Source organism: Culex quinquefasciatus, chromosome 3, assembly GCF_015732765.1.
Source record: "Culex quinquefasciatus strain JHB chromosome 3, VPISU_Cqui_1.0_pri_paternal, whole genome shotgun sequence".
Classification (NCBI taxonomy): Eukaryota; Metazoa; Arthropoda; class Insecta; order Diptera; family Culicidae; genus Culex; species Culex quinquefasciatus.
In genome coordinates, this window is record NC_051863.1 from 85,912,503 (window position 1) to 85,932,597 (window position 20,095).

General features: G+C 34.9%; 1 protein-coding gene across 7 annotated transcripts in view; it reads right to left on the bottom strand.

The window, feature by feature from the left end:
- Positions 1 to 19,675, bottom strand: part of LOC6050578 (regulating synaptic membrane exocytosis protein 2) — a 122,793-nt gene extending 103,118 nt beyond the window's left edge. For 3 of the 7 annotated variants that reach the window (XM_038265273.1, XM_038265272.1, XM_038265274.1), the window contains exons 1-5: positions 19,239 to 19,537; positions 18,995 to 19,107; positions 18,845 to 18,937; positions 18,526 to 18,634; positions 8,099 to 8,334 (exon numbers count right to left, since the gene is read on the bottom strand). In XM_038265273.1, the coding sequence (XP_038121201.1) occupies positions 8,099 to 8,334; positions 18,526 to 18,634; positions 18,845 to 18,880 (381 nt within the window). In that variant the 5' untranslated portion in view covers positions 18,881 to 18,937; positions 18,995 to 19,107; positions 19,239 to 19,537. The other 4 variants (XM_038265270.1, XM_038265269.1, XM_038265271.1 and 1 more) reach the window with 4 other exon arrangements.
- Positions 19,676 to 20,095: the final 420 nt, after the last annotated feature.

Here is a 20,095-nt window from a genome sequence, read left to right on the forward strand (position 1 = left end):
TGGGGAACACGTAGTGCACTCGAAGAGAGCGCTCAAGTACCTCGGGGTGATGGTGGATGACCGGCTGAACTTCAACAGCCACGTCGATTACGCCTGCGAGAAGGCGGCGAAGGCGATCATGGCACTGTCGAGGATGATGCCGAACAACGCTGGACCCAGAAGCAGTAGGCGCCGTCTCTTGGCAAGTGTCGCGACGTCCATACTTAGGTACGGCGGACCGGTATGGTGGACGGCGCTGGGGACGAAGCGAAATCGAGCGCTGCTCGACAGAACGCAGAGACTGATGGCCATGCGGGTTGCAAGCGCGTACAGGACCATCTCGTCGGAAGCGGTTGGCGTTATAGCCGGAATGATCCCCATCGGCATCACACTGGAGAAGGACATCGTGCGATACACCCGAAGAGGCACGAGAGGTATCCGGGAAGCTGCGAAAGTCGAATCGCTGGCAAGGTGGCAACGTGAGCGGGACACTACGGAGAAAGGCAGATGGACGCATCGGCTTATCCCGTCCGTATCCGCGTGGGTGAACAGAAGGCACGGAGAGGTCACCTTCCACCTCACACAGTTCCTGTCGGGCCATGGCTGCTTCAGGAAGTACCTGCACAGGTTCGGACATGCAGAGTCTCCTCTCTGTCCGGACTGCGTCGATTGCGAGGAAACACCGGAGCACGTGGTGTTCGGCTGCCCTCGCTTCGAGGCAGCGCGAAGCGAAATGCTGGCCATTATCGGAGTAGACACCAGTCCGGATAATGTGGTGCGAAGAATGTGCAGCGACATCGCCAAGTGGAATGCGGTCGTCGGAGCGGTGACGCAGATCACTTCGGCTCTCCAGCGGAAATGGAGAGACGATCAGAGGAGGAACGACTAGGAGCCTAGTCGAAAACCCACGAGTGTGGCTGTGAAAGAGAGCACGTTATGATGGTCGGCTCTACCAAATCGGTACACGTCTCGATGGTCACAGGAGTCGAGAACCCACGAGTGTGGCTGTGAAGGAGAGCACGTTATGACGGTTGGCTCTACAAAATCGGTACACGTCTCGATGGTCCAAGGAGAGGGCTGCATATGACTAGCCGATCAAAAGCAACTAAAAATTTCTTGTTTTCAGCTGAAATATTTTGAAACATTCTGTTAAAAACTGGCTGGGATATATTTTTCAACTATTATTCAACAATTTTTTTTTTCGTTGCATCAACCGAAATATTTTTGCATGCAGAAAATTATTAGTGGGTTATAACAAAACATTTCTTAATTAGACATAATTTATGTAAGTGTTGATATATTTTTTCTTTAATTATCTAACGATATAGGCTGGGCCGAATTTCTAGCTATATTTTAACTAATTTCTTACTTGAATACAGAAAAATATTCGTACATGTACACAGCTAAAAAAGTAGTAATCCAGCTGCGTGTAAAAGCCCTGTGTTTAAAATAAATATTGCATTATTTTATGAAATTCTGTGTAATATTACACCCTGAAATATGTAGCCCATCAGTATGGGAAACCTACTTAACCGAAATGTCAAGCTCATATATGCGTTTATCCTTACAGCTTTTCATCGGTCTGATGTCCGAGTGGGCTAAGGCGCCAGTCCTTACTGTTGCACAGCTAAAAAAGTTGTAATCCAGCTGCGTGTAAAAGGCCTGGGTGTAAAATAAATATTGCATTATTTTATGTAATTTTATGTGATTTTACACCCTGAAATATGTAGCCCATCAGTATGGGAAACCTACTTGACCGAAATGTCAAGCTCATATATGCGTTTATCCTTACAGCTTTTCATCGGTCTGATGGCCGAGTCACGAGTCCCCCACAGACCGTTATTATGAAAAAAAAAATTTCCACCCGAACCAATGATTGGACATGGTTCCTGGAACCATTCTGCACCTCTGGGCCGAGTTTCAAAATATTTGCCGGCAGAAATTTCGAATACGGTCAGTTTTAGTGTTTCGAGTAGAAATTAAGGAGAAACCACATGTAAAATGCGTAGGAAAAGATCAAAGTTTCAATGTTTTAACTCCGAAGCATCACTGGTCATGTTTTTAAATTGTACTAACATGTAGCAGAATGATATAAAAACGATTTACTGCACTGACTTAGCCAGATTTAGCCTAAGTCAAGTGACTTAAGTATATTATTTACAAGTTTATACCTTAATCTTTAAAAAAAACTCCTACATAAAGGAATTTTCAGTCAAAGAAAACTATACCGCACAAAAATAACTTAAAATGAGGTGACATTGAGCCATGGGGTGACATTGTACCAAATTTTACGATTTTATAATAGCCAGGTAGCATAACAACAAGCTCGATAAGCTTGAATTGCAAAGTTTAATCGTTGCAAATATTGTTCTTAAATTATGTTGTCCTCTGCCATAAAAAGTTCAATAAGCACGAAAAATTAAAAAAATATATAGATAAAGCTTTAGTTTCATGAGCCTTACCGCTTGACCCCAACAAGAGTTTTAGGACATGTTACAATGAAAACTTACATCGCCTGTACGTATTTGACTATACTGGGTTCGGTGGTGGAGTGTTAAACGTGGTTGTCTCTCACCCCTGGTATTGTTTGTAGAGCGAACAATTTGAGTTGATTTGATATTTGACTGTACTATTTCTATGTTTTCATAAGATATGCCAAGCTTGTTTTAAGATTGGCTGTGTTTTTCCATTGGGCAGAAGTAGGTTTTGTTTTGGATGAATGCATTATTAGTGAACGTTTTTGATGATCAATTATATGTTCTATTGAATTCTAACTATGAGTTACTTTTATCAATTATTAAATGTCATATTTCATTAACTGCAATGTTGGAAAATAATTAGTTGGTTTGAAATATTAATCTTGTGGGAAGTTATGTCATTAAACTTTTGCTAATTATAATCATTACACAGGGCAACAAAAATATATGAGCTAAATGATAGCTGAAGTACTCTCCGGATTTCATTCATAAGGTTGAAATTTGTAAACGGTTAAAAAAAACAATTTTATTCTAATTGCAATGTCACTAATTTGCCACGTAAAAAAATGGTTGCTCTAATATTTTGATTGTTTTATTTGATTTCCACAGGAATTGATTCAAGACTGTAAAAAGTGAGCATAATTTTGAAATTTGATGGATTCCAGGAGATTTTAAATTTATTTTAATTTGTTTTAATTAAACAGAAAAAGCAGATTTGCGTAGCAATATCATCATATTGCTTTGTGGGAACATAAATAGACTAAATTAATCCGTCTACAAATAAATAAACTAACATAATATTCATACTTATCAAAGCAATCTTTATGTGTTTGTTGGTACAATGTCACCCCATGGCTCAATGTCACCCCAATTTAAGTTATTTTTGTGCGGTATAGTTTTCTTTGACTGAAAATTCCTTTATGTAGGAGTTTTTTTAAAGATTAAGGTATAAACTTGTAAATAATATACTTAAGTCACTTGACTTAGGCTAAATCCGGCTAAGTCAGTGCTGTAAATCGTTTTTATATCATTCTGCTACATGTTAGTACAATTTAAAAACATGACCAGTGATGCTTCGGAGTTAAAACATCGAAACTTTGATCTTTTCCTACGCATTTTACATGTGGTTTCTCCTTAATTTCTACTCGATACACTAAAACTGACCGTATTCGAAATTTCTGCCGGCAAATATTTTGAAACTCGGCCCAGAGGTGCAGAATGGTCCCAGGAACCATGTCCAATCATTGGTTCGGGTGGAATTTTTTTTTTCATAATAACGGTCTGTGGGGGATTCGTGCGAGTGGGCTAAGGCGCCAGTCCGTACTGTTGGTGCTGGGTTTGAATCCCGTCGATTACAACTTTTTTTTTGTGTTTGAAAAAATGTACATGCAGTATGTAATATTAAGTGTTTATTTTGACGAAGGTGATGTGCATGCTTTTGCATGCGATTTTACCATCGGATTTTTTGCTGTGTAGTCAATAATTAGCTGTTGTTAGCAATATTTTTATTGAATTTGCAGTAAATTTTGTAATAATGCCTAACAAATTATTGCTGGTGTTTTTATTTTAGCATTTATTCTGCCTAAAATTTAACAAATAATTTGTTTTTTTGCATTAAGTCGTTAATTCAATTTCAATTCAATTCGGTTTATTTGTGAATAATCAAGTTACAATGAGTTCATTTAGGTACATAACAGAGTTTAGGAGTTCCTTTCAGCTGTGTGTTACATCGTAATTCAATCGAATGTGTTATTACTTATAAATATTAAATAGAAGGCCAGAGTAAGAAAATGTTTTCAAAAAACTTACAGAAAACCATTGAGTCGTTAAATTACTGTTAAAAAGCATCAAAACAAAACTTTTTTTTAACTGTTGTTAAAAACATGTAAAGTGTGACTTATGTTTTAAAAAAATACGTTGCATTAATCTAAAAAAATAATCAAAAAGCATATTACAAATTTCTCTTGAATTCCTTACAAATAGAAACCGAGCAAAATATTCACCAAGTTTTAAGCTTATATTTTTATTATGCTGTATAAAATTAAGTGTTGTATTCACTTACCATCACTGTGAAATCATCCGATAAGTCATCATCATCTACAACGGTCTCAGGCTTAGTTATTTTTCTTGTGGTGGGACGCAGAATTTTCACCAAAGTGAACCTTTTGCTGCAAATAGACATGTGAATTTTATTAGTAATTTAATACAAAATTCTTAATTTCGGCTATAAACTGAAAAAAGGTACGTAAATAAATGTACCGTAAACTGGGGTCAATCGGGACACATGGGGCGAATTGGGACAGCAGTTTTAACCATGTTAGAGCACAATATTTTGATTTTTCTGGTTGGTTTTGGTTAGAACAGACTCTGGCCAACAAGATGTGTACTCCGATTCCCGATAATAAGAATCACATAAGATAAATTATGTGTGTGTGTGTGTGTGGTCCAATCCAATACCCGCTGGCCGGCAGCGAAATTATGGGAAAGTATAATTTGTATCAGACTTGGGTTATGCTGATACAGCTTATCTCAGTCCCGGGTATTAGGTGGTGACAGCCCTCGCGCTGCTTCCAATGACCCATTTCAGAATGGCAGAGATCTTAGCGACCCAATTCCGAGATCATTGGGCATTGTCTGGCCCCGCCTAAACATAGAACAAGAACAAGACGGATCCTCGAACTATCTTTAAACTTCCAATCCCATCAGGCAAAACAGGGATCAGCGCGTATATAATGATAAATAAGTGGCATTTGGGTAAAAACTCTTTTTTCTTCTTTTTCTCCCGCGCGAAACAACGACGCAAACCAAACACGATCAAAGCAGGCCTTGCCTCGCAAGAATTACATAAGATAAATTATTGTGCAAAAATATACCCATAATTATTTGGATTAACCAACATTTTGTTAAATTTGCCCGGGCTGCTCTATCCAGAAGGAATTCTGAACACTTGAATAAGAACGAAAACTTCATTAGCTCGCGGCGGGTTTCGATCCCCCGTCCTTTGGGTCAGCAGACAAAAATGCTAACCACCAGACCATCGAGGCTTAGTTGTCTAGAAGGATTAAGAATGCTATAAGAATTAGTGAACCTAAGAACAGGAAAGCAATATTGAATGCAAGTTGATTTGAAGGACACTTACTGGTTGCATAATAATTGTTAGGCGAATATTGAACTTTCAACACGACCAGAATTCACCACAAAAAGCTTGGTGAACCGAATTGGAAAGCTTCCAAAATGAATCCAAGAACATACGAAGAATTAAGGACTATAAATAGATTTGACCGGCCGCATCACTTACCACGGTGAATCCTGGCTTCACACCCATCTTACTAACACCCTCAAACCTCACGTGATACTTTGTCGAAGACGCAGCCGATTTAGCGGTCTTCATCACTCAAGTATCGGACTAAAATTCCTATCCACTTCCCGTGTCTTACCACTGGTCGTGGCCGGCGCTGTGATTGGCTAGCATGATAGGGACATTTGAAAGTTGCGAAGTGGTGATGATTGGTTCCTACTCTTCATCTGTGGTCCACGGAGCAATTCTTGGATGTCCTGGCCAATAACAGAGTAGCAACTACGGGTAGACACCAATGCTATGCTATGCTAATTTGCCCGGGCTGCTCTATCCGTTAAGAGTTGGCCCGCATCTCCATTCTACTGCCCTCTCTTTCCATCAAACATTCTTATAACGTGTTCAACTCACTCGCATTAGAGGTCCTCATGGCGAAGGTCGTCCTCTTGCTCTTCATAGTTTATCATCTGCAAAGAAATAATCAACAAACCTACTCACCAATTCCACCTCCCCAGTTTCAACACTTTGATCAGACACTTCAACATTAGCTAAATAGTGTAATTTTCACCTTTCACATCCTCTCACTTCATAATTAACAACACAAACTCAACAAATCGACCGCTCTCGTTCGAATCCTAACTTCAAATGACAGACATAAACAAACCCAAGTTCGTCTTGGCCAATTGTTAATTATATTCAACCAACAAATTTTTTGATTTTCCTCAAACCAAAGCTAAAAGTCGAGCACGTTCATTCGAGTTCGAGAAATCTGTTAGCTTTTTGGTTTTAGCATTTTCAACAAACAGGTTATTAAATTAATAATGAATTTTGGTTAATTTGACTGAAAATTGGCAGTGACAAGTACGTTTTTGTTAAAATTTACGAAAGTAAAATCAACAATTTTAATTGTTAAAATTTCTGAGCGCAATCTCTCCGTGTACCGTAATCTGGGGTGAATCGGGACTACAGTCTGAATAGGGACAGCTGTTTTTAGAGCACTTAAAGCTTTTAAATTTGGAAATGGATGTACACATTTTGTTGGCCTGAGTCTGTTCTAACCGAAACCAACCAGAAAAATCAAAATATTGTGCTCCAACATGGTTAAAACTGCTGTCCCAGTTCGCCCCATGTGTCCCGATTGACCCTGGTTTACGGTAAATTATAATAATTAATTATATTTATGGGTGGAATTAGAATGAGGTAATTTTTAATAACTATTTTTGAATAATAAGTACACATTATGTCCAAAATTAAAATAAAATTTTCAAGATTGCTTTAGAAGGTTTTATTAAAATAAGTTTATTTTATATATCTTTCAAATAAATAAAAAACAGTCAGTTCATTTTAAAACATATTTAATTTTTCTGGAAGGCCGACAAGTTGCCAAAACGAGTGCAAGTTGTTCCTCTTAGTGGGATGTCAGACAAAATATTCAGTTATTGATTTCGTCTGTGTATTGAGCTTAGTTCAGTTATCATCTTTAGAAATTATGAAATTAAAAATAAACAAAAAAGGGCATCAATCTTTGTCGTGGATCGCAGTAAGGTGATCACTACATCAATGAAATCAAAAGTTTAATCAGAACAAAGTTTGTTGATTCAATTTTTTTCACAGCCAACAACCAGCCTTAAGCAAAAATTGAAAAAAAAAAATAATGAGAGCTTGAAAGTTTTGACTTTGTTGTAGGCTTAGAATTTTGTTTTTAATTTTTATGTTATTGTTCTTTTTGCTTTTTACCAAAGATACGTATACGTTAGAGAGCCTGGATCTTATTAGAGAACGGACATCTCAAACCAAAAGTACCAATCGAAGCACGAGAACTGTCAAACGGAGGTACCAAACGAGCATAAGGACAAAGGATTTTTCTCGATTGGTACCTCCGTTTGACAGTTCTCGTGCTTCGATTGGTACTTTTGGTTTGAGATGTCCGTTCTCTAATAAGATCCAGGTTCTCTAGTATACGTATTTTTTTTGTATGGACAATTGTCCACGAGGGGGGGGGGTTGAGATTTCCAAAAAAAGTGTCCACGTGGTTTGTGGATGGTCCCTATACGCAAATACGTATTTTTTTCAGAATTCTTAGTACGCCATCAAACCTTTGACACCAAATTTCTATCTCATCACCGTTTCAGGCAGCAAATTATTGAAAAACACCTCATTTTTCGCATGATCAAAAATTGAAGGGGTCGTACCGCCCTCCGTCATGAGATATCAAAAAACGGACCTCGGATTCGTGATCAGAGACTAAAGTTACCCCTTAGGACAAAGTTTCACGCAAATCGAAGAGGGGTCGGGGCAACTTTTCCCGGTTTCGTGTGAGTTGGTAGAGAATTACCCATCTACATACCGCAGCCTCATTTTGTTCTAATTTGCTATAACTTGCACAATCTTCACACACTTTTTGATCGCATTCAACGCATGTTTTGCTATATTCGTTCGGTTTGAATGCTTTCAAACAAATACGACACGATCCAGAACGCCCCACCGGCTTTGGGATCTCAGGTTTAACAATATGCTGTTGAATTGGCTCACTTGATGAGTCTACATCCGGAATCAAAGATGGTCTTGGTGACATTTTGTTAACTGTGAATGGAGTTATATAAGATAATATTTATTTTTATTTTTCTGTAAGAAAAAAACTAATAATAATAAATTAAAGACAACAGTGTCGAAACTTGCATGAAGACAAACCAAGGGAGCGTTCTTTTATAACACAATACAGTTAGGGGAAAGGCGGGAGAGGTCGAAGGGGCTCCATACATTTTTTTTATTTGTATGGACATTTTGCTACTAGGGAGGGGTTTAAAAATCCTAACTTTTGCGTTACGTAATAAAAAACGCTCTCCAAGTGCTTGGAGTAACAACGTTGGTGTGTTATTTTGAATACGAATTCGCCAACTTTTTCACAAGTTACATTAGTATAATTCGGGCTTTCTCAAATTAGCGAATCCGGGTTGTATCAAATTTTAAAAGATCATTTTAAGAACATAACTTTGTAGAACATTGAAGCAATAGAGAGTGGGGAGACTTGATCCCATTTTATAGTATCCCGCTTAGCTCTCTCAATTGATCACAAACCTATAAACTTTTTACATGAGTTGAATGCCTTAACAACTGTGTTTGGCAGAAAAGGATATTTGACCAGATGGTGCGAATATTGACCCGGACCACTTATTGTCGCCGCGGCACTAAACTGAATTAAGCGTGTTTAACTCTCGCGACGATTTTCTGTCGCGAAATATCTGGCAAACTGTTTTGAATCAGTGTGTTAGCTTTTTTTATTTTGATTGCTTGGTTTTGCTTGAGTCGTTGAAAAAAATCGTGGAGTTCTACTTGGATTTAAGAAAAATTGGGACAATTATGTTTAATTAGTGATTAAAATCTTATGTTCCGGAACATTAGAGGTTCAAACTAGCATCCGAATTGTTTTCGTTGGGTCATGTGATGATTTTGAGTTTGTTCCCAGCTTTAGGAGGAGACACAGAATATCAAAAGTTTTGGTCACAATCTTGGGCTGGGTTGCTATCTAGCCTCAACAAAATTACCGAGTGACCGTCAATCTGGTCCGTTAGTACCGTCACGAGTTGATCCGGTTGCTGATTTAGTGGGCTCATGAAAATATAAAATTTGGATTGACCTTTTGAAACCCGAACTCGCCGTAATCAGCCTTTTTAGGCTGTACTTCATGGAATAATACATCAAATTCACGCCCATAAAGCGATTCCTGGCAGAACTTTGAGGTCGGTTCCTTGATCCTTTTTGGTTGCGGCGCTAGTCTCTTCGCAACTCCACTTGCGAAATTTCAGTTTGGTGCCGCGGCGAAATTTTGTTTTGGTTTTGAATGTGACATTTGAGATACACTCAGAAAAGAAACAACCCAAAATTGCTTCGCGAGATGAAACACACTCGCGCTGTTATTTCGATTTATTTCCGAAATCACAATATTGTACGATCAGTACCTAGCTGGACTCGGTCACTGACAACGACCGGCGGCTCAGTGACCGACGAAATAGTCGGCGGGCCAGATGCGGGCATAAAAATGTCAAAATCTCTTCCCCCCTCACTTCGTCTCACCAACCAGCTGCAGCTTTGTTGACAAACAAACGGAGCACGCGGTCGCATGATGGCGGCATCGAGCCAGAATTAGGAGTGATCATGTGATTAAAAATGAAAGTTTTTTCAAGAAAAATAATATTTTTCCGACCGAATAAAAAAATTGCGGCATGTTCAAACAATTATTTCTGATATCGGAGAAGTGATAAAAAAGCAAAATGTTAATCCATAATTTTTCTATAAATTGATTTTTTTTCACTCCAACTGGGAACCCCTAGGTCTATCCACGACCGTTTCCAATGACCGTGAGAAGATGCCAGAAAATCCAGCTACGAGCTAAATCCACAATACCTAGTTGGAGTTGACATGCGCTCAAAGGGAGCGTTCTTTTATTACGTAACGCAAAAAATCGGACTTTTAGACCCCCTCCCCCTCCCTCGTAACAAAATTTCCATACACATTTTAAAAATTTTGTATGGAGCGTAACACGGCCTCCGACCTCCCCCCCTTACTGCGTTACGTAATAAAAGAACGCTCCCAAAGCTGTCGACGGTGCACAACCAACGCCGACAGGGCTGTATCTAAGGGGGTATTATGGGTGTTCAACACCCCCCATGGAAAACTTGCTTGCACCCCTAACGCCTCATTGAAGACACGGTTCGAACTGCCGCCATTTTATTTTAATCAAAATTTAGACTATAGATACGCACACATGGAAAATTATTAAAATTCAAATACACACGGAAAGGAGTTCCATCTTAAATTTAACAATTCAAATTAGCTGGCTTCAAATTGGTGAAACAGTGATTTTTTTGGCTAAATTAGCTAAAATTACAGGTAAATTTACCAACTTGGGATTGGTGAAACAGCTAACCCTGATTGCTGATTTGCAATCCAAAACTGACAGCCTAAATCAAAATGACAGGAGAGATGTTACCATAAATAATGGTGTTTCAGCACAATTTTTGCCTACTTTTCACCGAAAAACTAGCTGGAACCGGCAGCATGAATTTTTTTGACAGATCATCAATTCGAGACCAAAACCAAGCGAGAGAACGTCTCGTATCGTGTTTGATCCTGTTTGAGCCGCTCAGTTCGCGGAGTATTGTGACGATTCTGCGTTTGAAAGTTGAAAGTGCAAGTGCCAAAGGTGGTGTTGGTGCGTGAGTGAATGAATTAAAAGTCAGGAAGACTTTCTGCGGGCCGAGATCTTCAGTTTGCGAGTAGTTTTTTGTGTTGAGGGAAAGAGGTTAGAAGTTGAGTTAGAATTTTTGTTTGGACGATGCGTAGGTAAAAAGTGGGGGCATCCCTTTGTCGTGAACCCTTTGGCGGGGGAGGTGGAGGTTGGCGATTGTCCACACTCCACTTTTTTGTATGGACATCTGTCTACGTGGCTGCGGGTATAGAATGTCTAGATATAGACTGGCCAATGTTTGCGGGGGTTCTATCCCATTCCCCAAAATCCCATTCCCCAGAATTCCATTCCCCAGAATTCTATTCCCCAGAATTCCATTCCCCAGAATGGTTCATTCCCCAGAATCCCATTCCCCAGAATGATCCATTCCCCAGAAACTCATTCCCCGGAATGTCCCATTTCCCAGAAAAGTTTTATTTTTATTATGAATGTACTTTATTTCAAAAAGTGATCAGTTTTAAAGTGTGAATTGTTCAGATTTCGCCTTTATTGTGATAACCGCTGACAAAAGTTGAATGTTTCCTTCTTTAGTAAGGAAAATTCTCTTGACTTGTGATAAATGCTGACAAAAGTTGAATTTTCCTTTAAAGTTGAGGTTTTTTAAAGAAGGAAAACTCTCTTGTCTGTCAGTACTGCTGACAAAAGTTTAATTCTCCCTTTAAAGTTGAATTTTGCCTACACACAAAAAAAAGTTGAATTTTGGAATGTTGAAAATTTGGTAGGTTGAATATTACCTCTTATTTGAGTAATATTCCATAAAAAATGTGTCAAAATGTGAACCTGATGAATATTCATCAAAAACTGATGAAAATTCATCATTTTCTGGGGTAAAATTCATCATTTTTTTAGCCAAAAAATCTGTCACCATTTCCTGATAAATATTACCATCATTTTTTTTCTGTGTACTTTAAAGAATGGAAAACTCTCATGTCTGTCAGTACTGTTGACAAAAGTTTAATTTTCCCGTTGAAGTTGAATTTTCCCTTCTTTAAAGATGGGAAAACTCTAGTAACTGCCGATAAAAGGTTGAATTTTGCCTTCTTTAAAGAAGGGTCAACTTCCTTGACTTGTGATAACTGCAGCATGCTGACACAAGTTCAATTTTCCTTTAGCAGTTATCTCTAGTAAAGAGAGTTTTCCCTTCTTAAAAAATGAAAAAAAAAAAACAATTAGTGTCAGCAGTTATCCCAAGTCTCGATGTCATCTTTAAAGCGATTCTAATATTGAATTAATGTTGAAAATGTAATATAATTATGCCAATTGGCCATTATGCGCCATTATGCCAAATTATGTTATGCCAAACGGCGTTCAGCTAAATGGCATTATACCAAATGGGAAACATAACATTTTTTCAGGGTCCTAAATATTTCTGGGGAATGGGTCATTCTGGGGAATGGATCATTCTGGGGAATGGGCCATTCTGGGGAGTGGGATTCTGGGGAATGGAATTCTGGGGAATGGGTCATTCTGGGGAATGGCATTCTGGGGAATGGCATTCTGGGGAATGGGATGGGATTCTGGGGAATGGGATAGAACCGTTTGACCGATCCGAACGAGCAGGGCACTTTATGCCTTTGAAGCACATAAAAAATAGGGTTAAATAATGTTAAATTAATTGAAATTTAGTGATATTAAGTTTAATCCAGTTTAAATAAACAAAATAAAATAAATATAAATCAAATTTTATTAAGTAAATTAAAGTTGAATTTAAATTTAATAAGTTTATTTGAGTAAAATTAAGTAACATTTGGTTGAATTTAGAAAAAAAGTAGAATTGAGATAAATTAAGTTAAATTGATTAAATTTAGTTAAATTAAGTTGAATTGAATAAATTTAGTAAAATTATGTTAAATTAATTAAATTTATTTAAAATTAGTAGGAATTAGTTAAATTTAGATAAATTAAATTAAATTAAGCAAAATTAAGCAAACTTTAGCAAAATTCAGAAAAATTTAGTTGAAATTGTTCCTGTTTGTTTAATTTAATAGAATTTGGCCAAATATGGTTCAATTAACATGTGTTAAGTTAAATTTTGTAGAATTAAGTGAAATATAGTAAAATTATGAAAAATTAAATAGAATAAAGTAAAATTAAGTGAAATTTAGTAAAATTGAGTTGAAATTAAGTTTTAAGTTACACCAGTTTTACACAGTTTAAATACAGTATATTAAACAAAAATCAAATTTAATTAAGTAAAGTTAAGTTTAGTTCAACTGAATATAGTTAAAATAAAATAAATTAAATCATATGTTGATATATCTAAAAATATTTTGTTAAATTTAATTAAACTTAGTTCAATTTAATGTTGTTTGATACAATTTAGTTAAATTAAGTTAAATTAAGTTATGTTAATATAAATTAGGTAAAATTAAGTAAAAATAGGTAAAATTTAGTTAAATTAAATAAAATTTAGTTAAATTAAGTTAATTTTGGTTAAGTTAGGTTAAATTAAGTTAAATAATGTTAAATTAAGTGAAATTAAAATGAATTAAGTTAAATTAAATAAAGTCAAGTTAAATTAAGTTAAATTAAATGAAGTTAAATTTGTTTAAATTAAGTTAATTTAGTTAAATTAAGTTGAATTTAGCTAAATTAAGTTATATTAAGTTAAATTAAGTTAAATTTAGTCAAATTAGGTTAAATTTAGTTAAATTAAGTTCAATTAGGTTAAATTAAGTTGAATTAAGTTAAATTATGTTAAATTAAGTACAATAAAGATAAATTAAGTTAAATTAAGTTTGCATTTTTTGTATTTTTGTGTGTTCGTATGTTTGTATGTTTGTATGTTTGTATGTTTGTATGTTTGTATGTTTGTATGTTTGTATGTTTGTATGTTTGTATGTTTGTATGTTTGTATGTTTGTATGTTTGTATGTTTGTATGTTTGTATGTTTGTATGTTTGTATGTTTGTATGTTGTATGTTTGTATGTTTGTATGTTTGTATGTTTGTATGTTTGTATGTTTGTATGTTTGTATGTTTGTATGTTTGTATGTTTGTATGTTTGTATGTTTGTATGTTTGTATGTTTGTATGTTTGTATGTTTGTATGTTTGTATGTTTGTATGTTTGTATGTTTGTATGTTTGTATGTTTGTATGTTTGTATGTTTGTATGTTTGTATGTTTGTATGTTTGTATGTTTGTATGTTTGTATGTTTGTATGTTTGTATGTTTGTATGTTTGTATGTTTGTATGTTTGTATGTTTGTATGTTTGTATGTTTGTATGTTTGTATGTTTGTATGTTTGTATGTTTGTATGTTTGTATGTTTGTATGTTTGTATGTTTGTATGTATGTTTGTATGTTTGTATGTTTGTTTTTGTATGTTTGTATGTTTGTATGTTTTTGTTTTATGTTTGTATGTTTGTATGTTTGTATGTTTGTATGTTTGTATGTTTGTATGTTTGTATGTTTGTATGTTTGTATGTTTGTATGTTTGTATGTTTGTATGTTTGTATGTTTGTATGTTTGTATGTTTGTATGTTTGTATGTTTGTATGTTTGTATGTTTGTATGTTTGTATGTTTGTATGTTTGTATGTTTGTATGTTTGTATGTTTGTATGTTTGTATGTTTGTATGTTTGTATGTTTGTATGTTTGTATGTTTGTATGTTTTTATGTTTGTATTTTTGTATTTTTGTATTTTTGTATTTTTGTTTTTTTTTGTATTTTTTTTTTGTATTTTTGTATTTTTGTGTTTTTGTATTTTTGTATTTTTGTATTTTTGTATTTTTGTATTTTTGTATTTTTGTATTTTTGTATTACTGTATTTCATATTTTTTTTAATTTGTCAATAGAATATCGCAACAAAGCCGTACAATTAGGATGATCAATTATAACATAGTTTAAAAAGCCTGGAAACTATTGAAACATAAAAAAACTTGCTGGACTACCAAAAAACGTACCAAGAATAGCGGAAAATCATGCTACACCAGCAAAAAGTATTTTTGAAAATAAAAAACAACTTTACAGGCAGGAAGGGATTTTTAAAAATGATTTCGAAATTACTAGTTAAAACAGTCGAAAAATTAGCTGGACTTACCGAAAAACGTAGCAAGAACAAAAAAGAAACGAGCTAAATCAGCCAGAAGGCTTGCTGAATAAAGCGTGCTTTACAGGCAGCAATGGGGGCTTTTGAAAGAAAACTTGTAGAAATAGTGGAAAAATTAGCTATTTCAACCAAAACACATACCAAGAATAGTGGCAAAGTTAGCTAAACTGCCATCGGCGGAAATCGAACCATGACCTCAGGATCGGGTGCCCATTCGGCGTGCCGTGCCCCGTCCGATTCGACCCGCCGAAAGGGAGTTCACCGCGGACGTCGTCTATAGTGAGAGAGTGGTTGTATTTTTGTGGTGGCTTTTTTTTTGGCGCTGTGAGAGTTTAGAATTAATCACCATGAAATTTAATTAATTATGAATAAATTCGGATGAAAAAGTGAACCTTTTGAGAATATATTGTAAAGTTTTGTAGTTTAGTGATCAATAAATTTAACCTGGCAGGTGTTTGCATTTGTTGTTCCTGAGCAGTTCTCTAGGATTTCGGTCATTCGATTTTTTTTGTATTTTTTAATCCGACTGAAACTTTTTTGGTGCCTTCGGTATGCCCAAAGAAGCCATTTTGCATCATTAGTTTGTCCATATAATTTTCCATACAAATTCGGCAGCTGTCCATACAAAAATGATGTATGAAAATTCAAAAATCTGTATCTTTTGAAGGAATTTTTGATCGATTTGGTGTCTTCGGCAAAGTTGTAGGTATGGATACGGACTACACTGGAAAAAATAATACACGGTAAAAAATTGGTGATTTTTTATTTATCTTTATCACTAAAACTTGATTTACAAAAAACACTATTTTTAATTTTTTATTTTTTGATATGTTTTAGAAGGCATAAAATGCCAACTTTTCAGAAATTTCAGGTTGTGCAAAAACTGACCGAGTTATGAATTTTTAATCAATACTGATTTTTCAAAAATCGAAATTTTGGTCGTAAAATTTTTCAACTTCATTTTCGATGTAAAATCAAATTTGCAATCAAAAGTACTTTACTGAAATTTTGATAAAGTGCACCGTTTTCAAGTTATAGCCATATTTAAGTGACTTTTTTGAAAATAGTCGCAGTTTTTCATTTTTTTAAATTAGTGCACATGTTTGCCCAGTTTTGAAAAAAATATTTTTGAAAAGCTGAGAAAATTCTCTATATTTTGCTTATTTGGACTTTGTTGATACGACCTTTAGTTGCTGAGATATTGCAATGCAAAGGTTTAAAAACAGGAAAATTGATGTTTTCTAAGTTTCACCCAAACAACCCACCATTTTCTATCGTCAATATCTCAGCAACTAATGGTCCGATTTTCAATGTTAATATATGAAACATTTGTGAAATTTTCCGATCTCTTCGAAAAAATATTTTGGAATTTTCAAATCAAGACTAACATTTCACAAAGGCCAAACATTCAATATTACGCCCTTTTAAAATGTTTGTCTTGATTTGAAAATTCCAAAAATATTTTTTTCGAAAAGATCGGAAAATTTCACAATTGTTTCATATATTAACATTGAAAATCGGACCATTAGTTGCTGAGATATTGACGATAGAAAATGGTGGGTTGTTTGGGTGAAACTTAGAAAACATCAATTTTCCTGTTTTTAAACCTTTGCATTGCAATATCTCAGCAACTAAAGGTCGTATCAACATAGTCCGAATAAGCAAAATATAGAGAATTTTCTCAGCTTTTCAAAAATATTTTTTTCAAAACTGGGCAAACATGTGCACTAATTTAAAAAAATGAAAAACTGCGACTATTTTCAAAAAAGTCACTTAAATATGGCTATAACTTGAAAACGGTGCACTTTATCAAAATTTTAGTAAAGTACTTTTTGATTGCAAATTTGATTTTACATCGAAAAATGAAGTTGAAAAATTTTTACGACCAAAATTTCGATTTTTTGAAAAAATCAGTATTGATTAAAAAATTCATAACTCGGTCAGTGATTTTTTGCACAACCTGGAAATTTCTGAAAAGTTGGCATTTAATGTCTTCTAAAACATATCAAAAAATAAAAAAAAATAAAAATAGTGTTTTTTTGTAAATCAAGTTTTAGTGATAAAAAGTTAAATAAAAAAATCACCAAATTTTTTTTTACCGTGTATTATTTTTTCCAGTGTAGTCCGTATCCATACCTACAACTTTGCCGAAGACACCAAATCGATCAAAAAATTCCTTCAAAAGATACAGATTTTTGAATTTTCATACATCATTTTTGTATGGACAGCTGCCGAATTTGTATGGAAAATTATATGGACAAACTAATGATGCAAAATGGCTTCTTTGGGCATACCGAAGACACCAAAAAAGTTTCAGCCGGATTAATAAATACAAAAATTAAAATTGAAGAAAAAAGACCGATTTCGTAGAGAATTGCTCTCCTTTAACTTAGGCTTTAAGGACAGTATCGACAAAACTCCTCTGATAATACATATTTCAGGACAAACGAGACGGTTGGCACAGGGCATCTAAGTGAAACAACTCAACACATCTATTTAACACGCTGTTTAGAATCTCGAAAGTAGAGGAACACAACAAAAAAAACACAAATAAGCTTTCCAGCGTGAAAAGCCCTCTCCTAAAAGTGAGAGAGCTGCGCAAAGCTTTTTGAATCTTTCCTTTTAAATACTGTCGGTAATGTAGTATTTTGACTTTTACCACGGTAAAACTCTATATCAACTCTAGATGTCGCCACTCAATTTTACCTCCAAGCGTATAAAGTGAATATACAGGTTCGGGACTTCAAATGTTCCGGGTTCACCGGTTCCAGGTGGCCAAGTGTACGGATGGCTTCGGACAGTCTTTGGAGGGGTAGCAATCAACTTCCCAGAGCCGGTAGATATTTTTTGACTTTTCGAACTAACTAACTAATCATAGATAACACTTTTCTACCATGGACCATGTTCCGGATTCATCGGTTCCAGGTGGCCAAAGTGTCCGGAATGCCTCGGACAGTCTTTTGATGAGTAGCAATCAACTACCCAGAGCCAGTAGATATTTTTTGACATGTCGCATGCCATATTTCCATGACTTCTAGATTTTGTCCCTCACGATTATTCTACGGAACCGGTTCCGGAGGTCCGGAGGCTATCTGAGGAGTCTTTATATGTTTGCAGCATAGGAGGATTTGTTTTTGATAATACTTTAGTTTTTTACACTAAAACTTCAAAGGTACCCCAAGAAAATGTGCGCTAAATCCGGAACAATCCGGAATTCGGGTCTTGCCCTGAAAGTATCATCAAAATTGGATGAAACGAACCGGAGATGATTTTATACATTTTATTTTTTTTTTTCTAAGGGGACATGGGCCATGCCGCATGGTCTTTTGGGTGTTAAATATTGTAAAACAATAAGCTAATGTTTTAATTACAAATGATAAAAAACCAAAAAAAGACATCAAATAACAACTAAAGTTAAGATTTGCTCCAAACAAAAATATCTTTAAAACTTTTTAGAATTTTTTTATGAATTAACTTACCTCTATCCTGTGCCGTCAATAGAGATGATGATAAGGTTTGCTTTAATTTTCCAAATGTCCCTGTGCTTTCAGCATTACCATGTTGAGGGACATCCTCTGGAGCCACCATCTGTTCAATGCAGGTTTATTAATTAATTAAGGTTATAAATAAATAACAACAAAGTAAACATGAAAAGCTGCTCGCATATGAAATATAACAACAATGGTTAACAAAAAAACGTATTTAGCAAAATAACAGATTTAATCCATTAAATTTTAAATTTGATGATGACGTCAAACAAAATTTGAAAAAAAAATCTTAGAGGACCGAATACCATACCTTTTTCATAAATGACATAACGTTTGTTGGCAACATTGTTGTAAATTTTGTTCTTTACGCAAAACAGATGTGAAAACTATATATCTGCAAATTCTGTAAAACAAAAAAATATGTTATTTTCTTATTGCAGGAGATATTAGGCCAACATGCCTTCACACTAATACAGCCAAACGTTAGAACTCTATAGTTCCAGTTGTTTTGGTGAGGTGAAAAATATCGATTATTTACACATGACTTGAATAATGATCAATCCGACTTTTTCACTTGAATAGTAACAATTTTCATGAAAATTCATCGAAAAATACAAATTGTTTTTATTTATTTGCTAATTTATAATCGTTTGCAATAAAATTTGTCATTTGAAAGAGTTTTTGACTACTTGATGTATTCTTACCAGTTTAAGATCGATGAAAATTCTTTTGAACAAGTGAGTTTTTATAAAAGAGCATTAAGTTAGTTTCAACATGTAGAGCAAATGAAAAATACTTTTATATTTCTGACAGCATGTTTCCAGAAGAATCACTTTTCTTAAATTTCATAAATGGGTATATGATAAACTCTGTTTGCTACATAATTACACACTTTTGATATCACTACGTGTAGAGTTACTTATCTATAACAAATGTTTAATTTGAAATGCTGAAGAAAATTTTCCAAATTTGGATTCAAAACTATTTGCATCAAATTTAGTCTGCATACCTGTAGAGCTCATCTCAGACTGGGATAAAATTTCAGATTATTCCTTCTACCATCCCTGGGCACAATTGAATGTTCACAGGAAATACACTGGGCGATCTCTCATGCCATACGAGAGTCCGTGCTATAATCATGCGCACTTTGAATTATATGAAAATACATAATATCATACCAGAATCAACAAGCTGGTTTTGAAAAGATAGCATGAGCATTATGAGTTCTGTTGATAAATGAACTCTACAAAGGTAAAATTTACTAACCCTGGCCCTGGGTGGCATTAAGTTTTGTTGGTTTTATCTGCGCTCATATCATGTTGTAACACTAGAACTTTCGTTGCATCTCCTTTTTTTCATTTTGAGTAATTTTTATTCTTTTATGGTTTGGGACATAACTATGTTGCAAATTAAAAGCTAATAATTCCATTCAAAAATATAACATTTCAAATAACATGGCTTGATTTCAACATTTCAATTAAAAACGTAATCGGCGTTAAATAACAAGCATCGTTTTTTTTGCGACAAGAATCTGTCTCCTAGATCTCCTCAGTGTGAAAGG